The sequence below is a fragment of the Pongo pygmaeus genome, chromosome 10 (assembly GCF_028885625.2).
Source record: "Pongo pygmaeus isolate AG05252 chromosome 10, NHGRI_mPonPyg2-v2.0_pri, whole genome shotgun sequence".
In the NCBI taxonomy this organism is placed as follows: Eukaryota; Metazoa; Chordata; class Mammalia; order Primates; family Hominidae; genus Pongo; species Pongo pygmaeus.
This window is the reverse complement of record NC_072383.2, coordinates 107,208,162-107,225,421: the sequence shown is the minus strand read 5'-3', so window position 1 is coordinate 107,225,421 and position 17,260 is coordinate 107,208,162. Positions and strand designations below refer to the sequence as shown.

General features: G+C 51.3%; 1 protein-coding gene across 1 annotated transcript; it reads left to right on the top strand.

Moving 5' to 3' along the window:
* The first annotated feature begins 1,696 nt into the window (after nucleotides 1-1,696).
* On the top strand, nucleotides 1,697-15,474 carry SELPLG (selectin P ligand). The gene is made up of 2 exons (XM_054442999.2): nucleotides 1,697-3,816; nucleotides 13,274-15,474. Exon 2 carries the CDS (start codon nucleotides 13,279-13,281, stop codon nucleotides 14,665-14,667), a length of 1,389 nt encoding a protein of 462 aa, XP_054298974.1. The 5' UTR covers nucleotides 1,697-3,816; nucleotides 13,274-13,278; the 3' UTR covers nucleotides 14,668-15,474.
* Nucleotides 15,475-17,260: the final 1,786 nt, after the last annotated feature.

Sequence of the window (17,260 nt, the reverse complement as noted above, 5' to 3'; positions counted from 1 at the left end):
AGCCATGTTTTTGCTTTAACATGGGGCTGTTCCAACAGTGGCAGGCAGTTAGTTACAACCAGGAGCACATTTTTCTCAGAAGACCCACAAACAGCTCTTGCTTCCTAGGCTAGCCCACTACTGGGCTCCAGTGTAAAGAGGAACCTAACACCCATTGGCTTTGCTGATTGCAATTCCTGCTCCACACCCCAAGCAGGCTCACATGGTGTTGTGAGGAGGTGGGGAGAATTGGGTCCTCTTAGACCAATCACAGCAGGCAAGGTCTGCAAGGAGGAGCTGGAATCATTTATATATTGAACCAATATTTATTGTGATTGAATGCAGGCTCTTTCATAGGACACCCTAGGTTCATTCTCTGGCTTTGCCACTTACTAGCTGTGTGACCTTAGGCGAGTTACTTAACCTCTCTGGAACATTTTTTTTTAATCTACAAAATGGGGATACTAATAGTACCTACCTCACGAGGCAGTTGTGACAATTAAACAAATTAGTAGACCAGGCACGGTGGCTCATGCCTGTAATCCCAGGACCTTGGGAGGTGGAGGCTGGTGGATCACTTGAGGCCAGGAGCTTGAGACTAGCCTGGCCAACATGGCAAAACCCCGTCTCTACTAAAAATACAAAAACTAGCAGGCCGTGGTAGTGAGCACCTGTAATCTCAGCTACTAGGAAGGCCGAGGCAGGAGAATCACTTGAACCCAGGAGGCAAAGGTTTCAGTGAGCTGAGATCGCGCCACTGCACTCCAGCCTGGGCGACAGAGTGAGACTCTGTCTCAAAAAAAAAAAAAAAAAGAAAGAAAGTGAAATAGACATCATTATATACATTTTTTTCTATATACAAATATAGAAAAGAAAATATATTTAAAAGGAAAGGGGCATTCATAATTATGCCACCCAGAGATAGGCACCATCAGCATTTCTTTCAGTCTGTCCTCTCAGCATCCAAGCACACTTGAATTATGCTGTTTATATACTTCTGTACCCTCTCTTTTCTACCTAACAGGTCTTGAGTGCTTTATAAGCATTCAATATAAATATGGCTTTCATGCCTGCATCACATTCCATCAAGGGACAGGTTTCTGTAGTAGGGGAGTCTGTGTTTTTTCCCAATATTTCTCTTACCTCAGATATCATTGCTTCAATCTTGGAAGGCAATTTGGAGTATTTTTCTTGGGCTTCATTCCTAGAAGCAGAAACATGTTCACTTTGAGTCTTTGACTCTCACAGATGTCAGGTGCAGTGAAGTGTGGTTTTATGGTCTTCACACAGACGACATACACCAGATTTATCTTAGCAATATTTGCTCCTCTGAGAAGGAAATTTCACTGCTCAAGTCTCACCTTGAAATAGATTACTTGGAGCTGGGTGTGGTGGTGTGCTCCTGTAACAGCTATTGGGGAGGCTGAGGCAGGAGGATTGCTTGCTTGAGACCAGGAGTTTGAGGCTGCAGTGAGCTGTGACCACTCCACTGCACTCCAGATTAGGCCACAGAGCAAGACCTTATTACACACACACAGAAGAAATAGCTTACCTGCTGCTAAGCTACTCCTTTTTCCTTACATATAGTAATTGCTGATGTGCCAGAGCTCACCTTTCAGCCTGCACCATCCCAGGCTAGGGGTTAAGATCAAGAACATTATTCCATGTGCCTGGACTTGAGTCCTGGCTCTGCCATTACTCTGTGTGACCTTGAGCAAGGCACATTCTCCCTCTCAGCTTCAGTTTCCTCATTTATAAAGGCAGCTTCAAGGATTATATGAGCTGATGTATGCAAAGCACCTACCACAGGGTCTGGCATTGACCACAGGCTCAGGAAATGTTAAGCGTTTGTGTTGTGAGCCTTTGCAAGTGATGAAACTATTCAACTCTGCCGCTGCAACGTGAAAGCAGCCAGAGACAATATGTGTACACCAATTAGTGTGGTTGTGTCCCAAGAAAACTTTATGAAAACGGAATCTTGAATTTCACACGGTTTTCATGCATCACAAAACATTTTCCAACCACTTAAAAACGTAACCACCATTCTTAGCTCACAAGCTGCACAAAACCACGTGGCAGGCTGGATGTGACAGCTTGCAACCACTCACCTCTGCTAATCAGAGAGTGACCTCCAGGCAGACTTGGGTCTGTTTAGAATTTCTCAGTCCCCTGTCCCTGAAGGATGGCTATTTCCAAACCTGCTGGGGAAGGGTGAGGGGCCTGGGTTCGAGGGGTCTCAGTTCCCCTCTTGTGGCTTCAGTTTCCCTGTCTGTGCAGGCAGGGTGAGCTTTTGGCTCTTTGCAGCTGCAGCTTCTTAAGGTGGCTGAGACTGTGTCATGGCGAACACCTGCTGGGTCTCTGGTTTTCATTGTAAAACAACCTGTGTGCGGCTGGGCGTGGTGGCTCACGCCTGTAATCCCAGCACTTTGGGAGGCCGAGGCAGGTGGATCACCTGAGGTCGAGAGTTCAAGACCAGCCTGACCAACGTGGAGAAACCCCATCTCTACTAAAAATACAAAATTAGCCAGGGTGGTGGCACATGCCTGTAATCCCAGATACTCGGGAGGCTGAGGCAGAAGAATAGCTTGAACCCAGGAGGCGGAGGTTGCGGTGAGCCGAGATTGTGCCATTGCACTCCAGCCTGGGCAAAAAGAACAAAACTCAAAAAAAAAAACAACCTTGTGCAAGGCAAGATACGAGTATCTTTCTATGCATATCCTGAGCCCTTGCCTGGTGCAAAGCCGCAGGGCAGACCCTGGGAGACCCCCTATTCCCTCCCTTCCGGAAGTGTCTGGGTATTCTCAGGCCTCCCAGCCTTTGCCTCTGCTGTGCTCTCTGCCTGGGATGCCCACCTGGCTTGTCATCGCAAGTGCCACTTCTTGGAAGCTCCTCCTGTTAACTTCCCTCCTCCACCCAGGATGGAAGGAGAGGCCCCTCCCTTGCTCACCGCAGGATGGCACTCACTGCGCTGTGTCATTGTGGCATGATGTTCCATCGACTTGTTTACTCGCCGACCTCCCCAGTGGATGGAGGGCTACCAGAGGGCCACAGCCCAGAATTGCTGGCCTTTGGACCTCAGGGCATGCAGTCTGGAGTGCCAGAGTTGGTCAAATGAACAAATTTAGGATGAAGAAATAAGATAAGCAGGCCTTGCCCTTGTGGAATCTGTAGTCCAGCTCCCTAGAGAGGCTGTTGGTTGCAGCTAAAAGGGCCTGTGCTGTGCATCTGCAGAGAGTGTTTTGAGTCCTGCAAGAAGAAATACACCATATTTGCAAACCCTTTGAAGATTCATATTTTGTGTTTTTTACTCCCCGACCACCTCCTACTCCTCCCCACCCCCCGCCAATCTTGGACAAGAAGCGAGACCATTCTCCTTTTCATCTAGTCACTCCTGTCCTTCAGGGGGCTCCCTCTGGCCCCGACTGTCCATTGCTGCTGAAGTAATGCTGTGGCCTTTCTCAGTTTGGGCCCCACCCAAAACCGAAGAACTTCTCCTCAGAAAGCTTCTACTTGGTTCCTAGTGTTTTCACAGTTATGGGAACCCAAGAACAGTGTCAGACCTAGGAGGTGCCCCATACCCACCCTGTCTTTATCAATGTTGTCACCAAAGCTGTCACAAACAAGGGGGTGTGGGCTGTCACATGGCCCTGCCTAAGTAACCACATTCTCGCTTCCTCCTTCCACACACAGCCATTGGGGGTTGCTCGGATCCGGGACTGCCGCAGGGGGTGCCACAGCAGTGCCTGGCAGCGTGGGCTGGGACCTCGTCACTAAAGCAGAGAAGCCACTTCTTCTGGGCCCACGAGGCAGCTGTCCCATGCTCTGCTGAGCACAGTGGTAAGTGCTGGCTTGCAAAACCACAGGGAGTGGCTGGAGGTCCCCATGGGCCAAGGGCCTGCCTTATAGCTGCTGGCAGGCCCGGGTAGGACTGCCAGGCCCTTCTTGAGCTGCAGCCCCTGGGGAGGGCAAACTGAGGCTCCTCCGACTCAAGACTAAAGTCTTCCTGGAGTCTGTGGCCTTATTCTGTGACTCTTCTGAATCCTGCTCCTGCCAACTTTTTTTTTCTTCTTTTTTTGAGACAGGGTCTTACTCTGTCACCCAGGCTAGAGTGCAGTGGCACAATCATGGCTCACTGCAGCCTTAAACTCCTGGGCACAAGTGATCCTCCCACCTCAGCCTCCTGAGTAGCTGGGACTACAGGCGCACATCACCGCATGCAGCTAATATTTTCACCTTTCCTAGAGATGGGGTCTCACTTTGATGCCGAGGCTGGTCTCAAACTCCTGGCCTCAAGCCTCTTGCCTTGGCCTCCCAAAGTGCTGAAATTACAGGTATGACCCACCAGCCCCAGCCTTCCATTAACTTACTTCCCTCCCTGGCCGGTTTGCCTGCAGCTTCTGGCTTGGGGGCATTCCGATTTTGAAAATCAGAGAAACCATGAGTGTTTCCCTAGAAATGATCTTACCCTCTCCTTTCCTGGATGGGAAACTGAGGTCGGGAGAGGTGAAGGGATTTGTTTAGGGGCAGAGCTGAGATTAGGTCTGGAAGACTCCAGAAAGTAGGGGGAGTGCAGGATTTGTCTTGAAGCCGCGTATGTTATGGACGCATAAAAAAGTTGTTTTCAGAGAAAGATGCATTCTTCCCACTTTTTATAAGACTGAGGAAATGACACTCGTCTGTGGAAAACTATTAAAATATTAGAATTAGGATCCTATTGTTAGCAAAAGGGAAAACAATAATAATAATAATAATTAGAATACTTGGCTGGGTGCAGTGGCTCACACCTGTAATCCCAGCCCTTTGGGAGGCCGAGGCAGGTGGATGGCCTGAGCTCAGGAGTTTGAGACCAACCTGGACAACATGATGAAACCTCATCTCTACCAAAAATACAAAAACTTAGCTAGGCGTAGTGGTGTATGCCTGTGGTCTCAGCTACTTGGGAGGCTGAGGTGGGAGGATCACTTGAACCTGCGAGGGGGAGGTTGCAGTGAGCCGAGATTGTGCCACTGCACTCCAACCTGGGTGGCAGAGTGAGACTCCGTCTCAAAAAAAAAAAAAAAAAAAAAAATTAGAATACTCTTATTAGTTTGTATTTGAGATACTTTCAGGACACTAAAAGGAAATGGCGGGGCCGGTTGTGCCCTGCTGTACACACATTCACACACACACCGCCCCCCCCCCCCATATTGTCGATATCTGGGCTTCTGTTGCCTGGAGTTCTCTTCCTCTTTCCTCTTTCTTCTGTTTTCCTTTTTTTTCCATCTCTGACTTTGAGGACCCCAGAGCCAGGCCCCTCAGTGGGCCGGGGCCTCAGAAGGTGGCTCCTAGGCCCTCAGACAGCCCCAGAGCCTCTTCCTCTGGCGTTACCTGGGGAGGCCGCGCCCTGGGTGGTTGATGCCTCCCTCAACAGGCTTGGCTAACAGCCAGGGGAGTTAAACCTCAGAGAGCGGAAGGGCTGGGCTGCCGGGCTGGGCTGCCAGGCTGGGCCCAGAGCGGGGCATTCAGAGGAGCTGGGGAATCAATCATCCGAGAACCTTGGAGGGTGGACAGTGCCCCTTTTACAGATGACAAAACGGAGGCTTGAAGGGGAGAAGCAGCTGCCTCTGGTGGCGTGGCTTCTGGCTGCAGGATGCCCGTGGAGGTCGTGGTGACCCTAGGCCTGTGTCTCAATCTCCTTTGCTGAACTTGAACGGGAAGATGGCAGTGGGGGCCAGTGGTCTAGAAGGAGATAAGATGGCTGGTGTGTGTGTGTTGGGGGTCTGTGTTTGTTAATCTGTCTGTCTACAGGGGGTCTTTAGAAAACTGTTTAAAGACAGTTGTTCAACTAATCAGATGTAGGTCTCATTGAATTAATTTGTGCCAAGTACCTTACTGCCTCTGGATCAGGCCAGCAAGTTGGGGTTCCAACAGGTGTAACTTGGTTCTTGGCGGGGTGGAGGGTGGGGAGGGGGGCGTAACAAAAAAATCTCAACTAACACTGTGGTTTGCAAGCCACCAAACATTAAACAGATATACAGCATATCTGTGCTATTAACATTTCGTGAGGAGGGCTGGTCACCGTGGCTCATGCCTGCAAATCCCAGCAGTTTGGGAGGCTGAAGAAGATGGATTGTTTGAGCCCAGGAGTTTGAGACCAACCTGGGCAACATGGTGAAAACCCATCTGTACAAAAAATTTAAAAGTAGCCGGGTCTGGTGGCATGCACCTGTAGTCCCAGCTACTTGGGAGGATCGCTTGAGCCCAGGAGTTCAAGGCTGCAGCGAGCTATGATTGCACCACTGTACTCCAGCCTGGGCAACAGAGCAAGACCCTATCTCTAAAAGTAAATAAATAAATAAACCTTTCATGAGGGCGATGATAAGTGGGAAAAAATGTTTACAGAGACTCCCTGATGTGAGTTGAGGTAGATGATGGAAAGAGGTTGGAAAGTGTCAGCTGGCAAATGTGGTGTGAAAAGTGTGAGGACAGCACGTGCTGTGCAGTTCTGTGCACGTTCCCCTGCCTCAGTCACATGTCCTCTTCTGCAGAGGCATTTAGTGAGGCCCCTGGGGATGCCAGGAGACCCAGGAGAGCTCCTGCCCTCCAAAAACTTGTGGTCTGGTGGGGGCAGCAGAGCAGACAGCCACAGTGGCTGCCAGCCACTGGGGCAAGTGTTGAGAGAGGTGTGTGCCTGCCCATCGGCTAAATCCTGGGCCCGTGGCCTGATCAGCAAGACAGCTGTGGTTCCTGTCTTCTGGAAGTTTAGGAGTCAATGTGAATACATTTTTAGAAAGTAAATGAACAGCAGAAATGATTTAAACACGGGAGGTGACTAATCATGCCTGGGGCAATCCAGAAAGGCTTCTGGGAGGACTCAGCATTTCCCTGGCCCTCTTCAACCCACAACAACCCCATAAAAAGCAGGTGCCACCATTGTCCTTGTATTCCAGTTAAAGAACCCACAGCTCAGAGAGGTGAGGTGAGTTGCCCAAGGTCACACAGCTTCTAAGGGACAGAGCTGGGGATTGACCTGGTCTGATGTGACTCCCAGGGCACGGCAGGGCAGGGCAGGGCCTGTCCTGTCTACCCAGACTTAGATCTGCTGCCTGTGTCTCAGTTATCTGGGGTCTTTCCTTCTCTTGGTGACTACTTGACCCAAACCCTGAGATGCTCAGTCTTTTGAATTTTAGCCATCCAAGATCCTGCCCGCTCTGACTGCCAGTTTCAGGATTCTCAGTGCAAGGTTCCTAGCAGCGTGGAGCCCCATGAGGATCTTTCCTGAGCAGCTCAGGGCGGCCACACAGCGGGGTCTCTGGAGCTGGAGTCTGGGCCCCCTGCAGCCTGCTCCTCCACACAGCCTAGATGGGGCCCACATGGGGTCTAGATGGGGCGTGGGCCAGAAGCAGCCTGGTTTTAGGGCAAAAGAGGCAAAACGAGCAGTCTCTGACCTACTCCGTTAGGCAAGTGTTGAGACAAATAGGATGTGGTTACTGGAGACCCCTCTGTCGGAGCCCTGCCCTGGCCCCACTCCTGTGGGACTGTTTTTTTTGCCTTCCGGGGAGAGGAGAGGTGGAAGGTGGGGCCTGGGAGTGATCCCACCGCTCTGGGCCTTGCTTGCTAATCAGTGTGATGGCACCGTTAGAGCCAGTGAACACGGGTGAGGAGGAATGAGGTCACCAGATAGTGAGAGGATGAAATCATCCCTCCGCGGGAGGGGCTTCCACATGTCATTTTTATTGTTGTATAACACATTTACTGTAGCAAATATTAAGGAGGTGTTATGCTACCTGCCATACACAGTGAGAAAACTCAGCTCCTCCTCGTTCTACCTGTGTGGCCTCAGCTGAGACAAGATCTCTCAGAGCCTCGGGTTTTCTTTTCTTTCATTAAAAAAATATGTTTTTTTCTTAGAGACAGGATCTTACTCTGTCACCCAGGCTGGAGTGCAGTGGTGCGATCACAGCTCGCTGCAGCCTTGACCTGGGCTCAAGCCATCCTCTGGCCTCAGCCTCCCGAGTAGCTGGGACTACAGGCATGCACCAGCATACCTGGCTAATTTTTAATTTTTTTGTAGATACGGGTCTCAGTATGTTGCCCGGGCTGGTCTTGAACCCCTGGCTTCAAGTCATCCTCCTGCCTTGGCCTCCCAAAGTGCTAGGAGTACAAGCTTGAGGCACTGTGCCTGGCTGAGCCTCAGATTTTCTTTCTGTTAGATGGGCTGATGCCTGCTCAGCTGTGGCCTGGCTCCAGGCTGCTGTGTCTTAAAGCCCATGGGATGGCAGGGACCAGGCTGGGGTGACCAACACCCCCTCACCCCCAGTTTGCCTGAGAGTGAGGGGTTTCTGGGGTTGAGAGACTTTCAGCACTGACACCAGGAACATGTAGGATAAGGTGGTTGCTTTAGACGGGCCCAGGAAAGGAGGTCTGGGCTTTCCCAATGCACCAGCTCTTACAACAGGTACGGAGGTCTCTGCTTTCTCAAAGCCTGAATATCCACGGGAGAGGTACAGAGGCCGCCATCTCCATACCCTCTGAGTCTGAGACCTCCATTTCCTCTGCTCCTCTGCCTGCAGCCCCGAAGACAGTCCTCCAGATAAAGTACCCCTCGCTGGAAGCCATCGTCTGGGACCTTCCATACACTCATTCAATTCTCATGATTTTTTTTTTTAGCAATATTGCCGGTTTTACAATGAGGAAACTGAGGCTTAGAGAGGGTGAAGCAACCTGCCCAAGTTTACACAGCCGCTAAGTGGAGGCAAATGTGGGATTCAGGCCCCAGCCTCTCCTCCACCCCAGCTGTCTCTGGGTACAGGAGGCGGTGGGGATGGTTGTAGGGGAGGGGTCGGCGACAGTGACAGCCTACCTGAAGAACTGGGCCCCAGCACCCTCCGTGTTTCTGTGTTATTCTCCTAGCCTCCGGGCTGCTGCAAGTCCGGCCCTGACTCACCAAGATGCCTCCCCCAACCAGGGAACCAGGGAGACCAGGCCTTGCAACTTTGCCCCCACCTTCTCTGCTTCCAGGAAGTGGCTAAGGGCTTTGCCTTCCAGGAACAGAGAACTGCCCAAGTGGGGGTTGGCGGCTGTGAGTGTGCTCATAAGTATGAAATATGTCTCTAGGCTAGTGGCTTCTTCCTAAAGTCCCTGCCTCCAGGAAAGTGGGGCCAAGGTTGGGCCGTAGATTCTTCCCCCAGATAAGAACTCTACCCCAAAGAAACTCTGCTGCCCTGAAGGCATATTGGGAGGCAAAAGTGTGTGTGTGTGTGTGTGTGTGTGTGTGTGTGTGTGTGTGTGTGTGTGTGTGTGTGTGTTACGTTTATTAAGCACCTACCGTAAGCTTGGAACTTTTGTTTTCTTGTTTTGTTTTGAGACAGGGTCTCACTCTGTCGTCCAGGCTGGAGTGCAGTGGTACAATCTCGGCTCACTGTAGTCTCAACCTTCCAGGCTTAAGCGATCCTCCCGCATTAGCCTCCCCAGTAGCTGAGACTGGCATCATCATGCCTGGCTAATTTTTCTATTTAAAAAATTTTAAATTTATTTTTGAGGCACGGTCTTCCTTTGTCACCCAGGCTGGGGTGCAGTGGCACGATCACAGCTCACTGCAACCTCGATCTCTCGAGGCTTAAGCAATTCTCCTATCTCAGCCTCCTGAGTAGCTGGGACTACAGGGGCACACCACCACTCCTGGCTAATTTTTTTGTATTTCGTAGAGACGAGAGACGGGGTTTCACCATGTTGCCCAGGCTGGTCTGGAACTCCTGAGCTCAAGCAATCCACCTGCCTTGGCCTCCCAAAGTCCTGGGATTACAGGAGTGAGCCACCGTGACTGGCCTAATTTTTCTATTTGTGTCGCGATGGGGATCTCACTATGTTGCCCAGGCTGGTCTTGAACTCATGGGCTCAAGTGATCTGCCCGCCTTGGCTTCCCAAAGTCCTGGGATTACAGGACTTTGGGAAGTCCTGTAATGAGCTGCCATGCCCACCAGCCTGGAACTTTTGAATCTATCCCCTTGTTGCACTCTCTCAACAGCCCTGTGAGATGGGCACGGTTTCTTATCCCAGTTTTACAGATGGGAAAACTGAAGCTCAGGGAGGCAAGCATCTGTATCAAGGTCATACAGCTTGTAAGGGACAGAGCTAGGACTTGAACATCCTTTTTGTCTGACCCCACATCTATGCTTTCAACCCTATGCCCTGCATGGCACCTGGTAAATATGTGGCGGGCCTTTCTGGGGGACATAGCTTTCAAGCTCCTCCTTTTTCTTACTCTGCCCTCCCTCTCCCACCCAAGTCCACAAGCCCAGCCTTTTGTCTCCTCAGCTAGGTCAGGTCTCTCCTGACGGCTTCATGCCTTCCTGAAACTCACTGGGTTTCAATCTGATCTTGACCTCTCACCAGCTGTGTGTCTTTGGGCAAGTCACTTCACTTCTCTTAACCTCAGTGTTGTCCTTGGTAAAATGGGGATAATTGTGAGGGCCAGATGTCTCTGGTGCAAATGTCGTAAAGTTTGGTTTAAGAAAGTATTATTTTTTTTTATTTTCTAGACAGAGTTTTGCTCTTGTCTCTCAGACTGGAGTGCAGTGGTGTGATCTTGGCTCACTGCAACCTCTGCCTCCCAGGTTCAAGCAATTCTCCTGCCTTGGCCTCCCAAATAGCTGGAATTACAGGGAGCACCACCATGCCCGGCTAATTTTTGTATTTTTAGTAGAGACAGGGTTTTACCATGTTGGCCGGACTAGTCTTGAACTCCTGACATCAGTGAGCCACCTGCCTTGGCTTCTCAAAGAGTTGGGATTACAGGCATGAGCCACTGCGCCTGGCCTAAGAAATTATTTTAAGATGTGGGCTGAATGTGGTGGCTCATGTCTGTAATCTCAGTGCTCTGAGAGGCCGAGGCAGGAGGATTGCTTGAGGCCAGGAGTTTGAGACCAGTCTGGACAACATAGCAAGACCCCGTCTCTACAAAAAAAAATTAAAAATTAGCCAGATGTGGTGGCATGTGCATGTAGTCCCAACTACTCAGGAGGCTGAGGTGAGAGAATCACTTGAGCCTAGGAGGTCCAGGCTGCAGTGAGCTATAATTGCACTACTACACTCCAGACTAGGCGACAAAGAGAGACTCTGTCTCTAAAATAAGTAAGTCAATAAATAAATGGAAATAAATTAGTTTAAGATGTGATCAGATTTGCATATTTGAAACCAACATAGGCCTGGCGCGGTGGCCCACGCCCTGTAATCCCAGCACTTTGGGAGGCCGAGGTGGGCAGATCGGTTGAGGTCAGGAGTTTGAGACCAGCCTGACCAACATGGCAAAACTCTGTCTCTACTAAAAATACAAAAATTAGCTGGGCATAGTTGTGTGTGCCTGTAGTCCCAGCTACTTGGGAGGCTGAGGAAGGAGAATTGCTTGAACCCGGGAGGTGGAGGTTGCAGTGAGCCGAGGTCATGCCACTGCACTCCATCCTGGGCAACAGAGCGAGACTCTGTCTTGGAAAAAAAAAAAAAAAGAAAAGAAACCAACATAATTCTAACTAACATATGAAAGAGATCAGATTGAACCTGGAAGGTGAGGGGCCCGTGAGTGAGTTACAGTCACCCGAGGAATGATGAGCAACTGTTCTTTCCTCCAAATCATGTGAATGAAGTACAAAGGAAGAGCCTGGAAATTGTCCAGGTGCTATTCTTGAATGCCCACTCTGCATCAGACACTGATCTAAGGGTTGTGTGCTGCTGAAGGGTGTTATGTCCCGGGAATGCAGGAATATCTGAATCCTGCCCCAGAACGTGGCTGTCACTCACCATAGGATTCTCAGCACAGAATTTTGAATTCTGTAAACACCAGCCAGTGCCAAGGAGAGCATGAGGGGAGAGAAAGAAAACAAGAAAGCACAGGTGTTCACAATGCCAAGAAGAAAGATCAATGAGATGGCCAAACAAGAGGTGCTGTCTTTTCTGGCTACCTAGTAGGGAGGACAATGTATAGTCTCTGAATAGGCAGTGGTCCTACCCACAGGCACACTCAGTGACTATAAGCTTCCTGAGAGCAGGGCTGTTCTGAAGAGATTTGAGTTTTCTTCTGGCCATGGAGAGTGTAATTAAGTAGCCCTGGGCCCTTGAAGACTTACAGTGCAGGTTGACTGAAAGAACTAAATCAGCCAACCTTTGCTGAGAGGTTGTCATGCAAACGAAGTGCTAAGGGTCTTGCATGGATCCCTTCGTTTTATCCTCACAATAGGCTGTGAAGTAGGCACCGTCATCCCTGTTGTGCATCATGCAGGCAAGAACACCACCAAAGCAAATGGGACCAAGCCAAGACATTGAGAAGGAATGAGACAAACTGAGACTCTGAGGACTGGCAAGGGCTACGGAGGGTGGAAGCAAGATAGGAGAAGGAGGAAGACAGACATATATAGGTGGCATGGCAGTGGGCAGGGAGAGGGGGCCGCAGGCAGAATCAGACTCCAAGAGGCCTCAAAGGTCCAATAAGCAGCTGTATCTGGGAGGTCTGTGGTTTCCAAATTCTTCTGCTTATGGACTTCGTAAGTGGTCAATTAATCTATTTATGAATTCTATGCAGGTACTACTTTACTCTTATGATAGATTATAAATAATATAATACTTGAAATTAAGAAGGAGTGACATGAGGTCGGGCGCAGTGGCTCATGCCGAATCCCAGAACTGTGGAAGGCCAAGGTGTGCAGATAACTCGAGGCCAGGAGTTTGAGACCAGCCTGGCCAATATGGTGAAACCCCGTCTCTACTAAAAATACAGAAATTAGCTGGACATGGTGGTGCATGCCTGTAATCCCAGCTTCTCAGGAGGCTGAGGCAGGAGAATCACTTGAACCCGGGAGGTGGAGGTTGCAGTGAGCTGAGATAGCGCCACTGTACTCCAGCCTGGGTGACAGAGCAACACTCCATCTGAAAAAAAAAAAAAAAAAAAAGGAGTGACGTGAAAAGTTAATAGAACTAGAAACAGAAGCACTAATTCTTTCTACACCCCAATGGATTGTCTTGTCCAGAAATAAAGTGACTTAACCAAAATGGAGAGGGAGGCAAATCAATTTCTATGCACCATCTAGAAGAAGTTAAAGGGCCCTCCTGGATGGCTTTATTCATGTTGATTAGTAATAATAATAACTGCTACTGGCTGAGGGTCCTCTCCATCCCTGGCATGTCAGGGATGCCTAAGTCCCCAGTCCCTGCTCCAGACCAGACATGCTTCCAGCTGTGGCAGTAGAGGGTGGTGGTCTAGGGTGCTTGCTAAGCCCAAGGGTGAAGCTGTCTTGACATCCCTCCGCCCGTTGTCTCCCCCCAGGTGCCATGCCTCTGCAACTCCTCCTGCTGCTGATCCTACTGGGCCCTGGCAGCAGCTTGCAGCTGTGGGACACCTGGGCAGATGAAGCCGAGAAAGCCTTGGGTCCCCTGCTTGCCCGGGACCGGAGACAGGCCACCGAATATGAGTACCGGGATTATGATTTCCTGCCAGAAACGGAGCCTCCAGAAATACTGAGCAACAGCACTGACACCACTCCTCTCACTGGGCCTGGAACCCCTGAGTCTACCACTGTGGAGCCTGCTGCAAGGCGTTCTACTGGCCTGGATGCAGGAGGGGCAGTCACAGAGCTGACCACGGAGCTGGCCAACATGGGGAACCTGTCCATGGATTCAGCAGCTATGGAGGTACAGACCACTCAACCAGCAGCCACAGAGGCACAGACCACTCAACCAGTGGCCACAGAGGCACAGACCACTCCGCTGGCAGCCACAGAAGCACAGACAACTCGACTGGCGGCCACAGAGGCACAGACCACTCCACCGGCAGCCACAGAGGCACAGACCACTCCACCGGCAGCCACAGAGGCACAGACCACTCAACCCACAGCCACGGAGGCACAGACCACTCAACCCACAGCCACGGAGGCACAGACCACTCAACCCACAGCCACGGAGGCACAGACCACTCAACCCACAGCCACGGAGGCACAGACCACTCAACCCACAGCCACGGAGGCACAGACCACTCAACCCACAGCCACGGAGGCACAGACCACTCCACCAGCAACCATGGAGGCACAGACCACTCCACCAGCAGCCACAGAGGCACAGACCACTCAACCCACAGCCACGGAGGCACAGACCACTGCACCAGCAGCCACGGAGGCACAGACCACTCCTCTGGCAACCACAGAGGCACAGACCACTCAACCCACAGCCACGGAGGCACAGACCACTCCACTGGCAGCCATGGAGGCCCTGTCCACAGAACCCAATGCCACAGAGGCCCCGTCCATGGAACCTACTACCAAAAGGGGTCTGTTCATACCCTTTTCTGTGTCCTCTGTTACTCACAAGGGCATTCCCATGGCAGCCAGCAATTTGTCCATCAACCACCCAGTGGGGGCCCCAGACCACATGTCTGTGAAGCAGTGCCTGCTGGCCATCCTAATCTTGGCGCTGGTGGCCACTATCTTCTTCGTGTGCACTGTGGTGCTGGCAGTCCGCCTCTCCCGCAAGGGCCACATGTACCCCGTGCGTAATTACTCCCCCACCGAGATGGTCTGCATCTCATCCCTGTTGCCTGATGGGGGTGAGGGGCCCTCCGCCACAGCCAATGGGGGCCTATCCAAGGCCAAGAGCCAGGGCCTGACGCCAGAGCCCAGGGAGGACCGTGAGGGGGATGACCTCACCCTGCAGAGCTTCCTCCCTTAGCTCCCTCTGCCATCTGTTTTGGCAAGACCCCACCTCCACGGTCTCTCCTGGGCCACCCCTGAGTGCCCAGACCTCATTCCACAGCTCTGGGCTTCCTCGGAGACCCCTGGGGATGGGGATCTTCAGGGAAGGAACTCTGGCCACCCAAACAGGACAAGAGCAGCCTGGGGCCAAGCAGACTGGCAAGTAGAGCCACCTCTTTCCTCCCTCCTCGGATGAAGCCCAGCCACATCCCAGCCACATTTCAGCCGAGGTCCAGGGCAGGAGGCCATTTACTTGAGACAGATTCTCTCCTTTTTCCTGTCCCCCATCTTCTCTGGGTCCCTCTAACGTCTCCCATGGCTCTCCCCGCTTCTTCTGGTCACTGGAGTTTCCTCCCCACGTACCCAAGGAAGATGGAGTTCCCCCATCCCACACGCACTGCCATTGTCTTTTGGTTGCCATGGTCACCAAACAGGAAGTGGACATTCTAAGGGAGGAGTACTGAAGAGTAACGGACTTCTGAGGCTGTTTCCTGCTGCTCCTCCGACTCGGGGCAGCTTGGGTCTTCTTGGACACCTCTCTGGGAAAACCCAGGGTGAGGCTCAGCCTGTGAGGGCTGGGATGGGTTTCGCGGGCCCAAGGGCAGACCTTTCTTTGGGACTGTGTGGAACAAGGAGCTTCCATCTATTGACAAGGGACAAAACTGCCCAGCCGTCGTCTCTTGCCTTCCCCTGTGGCCAGTTTCCAGGGTGGGCTCTGTCTTGTTCACTGCAGTATCCCAACCGCAGGTCCAGTGCAGGCAATAAATGTGTGATGGACAAACGATAGCGGAATCCTTCAAGGTTTCAAGGCTGTCTCCTTCAGGCAGCCTTCCTGGAATTCTCCATCCCTCAGTGCAGGATGGGGGCTGGTCCTTAGCTGTCTGCCCTCAGCCCCTGACCCCCCAGGAAGCCTCTTTCGTGGGTTGTTACGTTGACTTCAGTTTTGCCTCTTGGACAACAGAGGGTCTTGTACATCCTTGGGTGACCAGGAAAAGTTCAGGCTGTGGGGGGCCAAAGGGAGGGCTGCCCCTTCCCCACCAGTGACCACTTTATTCCACTTCCTCCATTACCCAGTTTTGGCCCACAGAGTTTGGTCCCCCCCAAACCTCAGCCCAATATCCCTCTAAACATCAATCTATCCTCCTGTTAAAGAAAAAAAAAAAAATGGGGCTGGGAGCAGTGGCTCATGCCTGTAATCCCAGCACTTTGGGAGGCCGAGGCAGGTACATTACCTGAGGTCAGGAGTTCAACACCAGCCTGGCCAACATACTGAAACCCTGTCTCTACTAAAAATACAAAAATTAGTCAGGTGTGGTGGCACGTGCCTATAGTCCCAGCTACTGGGGAGGCTGAGGCAGGAGAATTGCTTGAACCTGGGAGGCGGAGGGAGGTTGCCGTGAGCTGAGATCACGCGACTGCACTCCAGCCTGGGTGACAGAGTAAGACTCCGTCTCAAAAAAAAAAAGATTCAATGACACTTGTTAAAGCATGGTAAGGAAGATTTTGTTCAAGGGGAGGGGGACTCTCTCGATCACTACAGGGACTGCAGCTATGGGATTTTGCAGTGGGGGCATTTGGGCTCAACTATGAGTACAGCAGGGGCAAGTGGGAACTGATAGCCAGGGAGCAGGGTTGGATATCTGCGGCTGGAAAATTACCAAGAGGAAACATCAGGGGAAGGGGAATTCTGGCTAAACTGACTGTTGGGGATGGGTTCTTGGTCATTTTCTACACTGACCTAACAGGATTCATACTGGAGGCAGGCCAGGGTGCTCAGACATCACTGGGGGGATGGTGGCAGATGAGGAACGTGATCAGATATAGGAGGTGATCAGATATGGGAGGTGATCAGATATGGAGTGGTGGGGGGAGGGTTGTTGCTAAGCTGACTTAGCAGAGTTCTTGTTAGAACTGGATTTTATTTATTTATTTATTTTGAGATGGAGTTTCGCTCTTGTTGCCCAGGCTGGAGTGCAATGGCGCGATCTGGCTCACTGCAACCTCTGCCTCCTGAGTTCAAGCGATTCTCCTGCCTCAGCCTCCTGAGTAGCTGGGATTACAGGCATGCGCCACCACGCCCAGCTAATTTTGTATTTTTAGTAGAAATGGTGTTTCTCTATGTTGGTCAGGCTGGTCTCGAACTCCCGACCTCAGGTGATTTGCCCGCCTTGGCCTCCCAAAGTGCTGGGATTACAGGTGTGAGCCACCACTCCTGGCCCAGAACTGGATTTTACAAGGAAGTGCACAGATGGGCTTAGGAGAGGACTCAGGGGCCTGACTGATTAAAGCTGGGCCAAGCACAGAATCTTTCCCACTCTCCAGAAGCTCACCCTGACCTCTCCTTTTCACTCAGGCCCTGTCTCTCATTAACAGCCAGTAGCTTATTGGTGAGCCTAGATACAGCCTGCAACCTTTTGTACAACTCATAGAAGCACTGATTTGCTGTCAAATGGTGGAAAAGTTCAAGCTGACAAACTTTTTCTTAAAGGACCAGACAGTGAATATTGTAGGCTTTAGCTTTTGCAACACCATACCCTCTGTTGCAACAACTCAACTCTGTCCTTGTAGTA

Coding starts and splice junctions, on each gene's coding strand:
- SELPLG (XM_054442999.2), top strand. CDS start 13,279: ATGCCTCTGCAACTCCTCCTGCTGCTGATCCTACTGGGCCCTGGCAGC.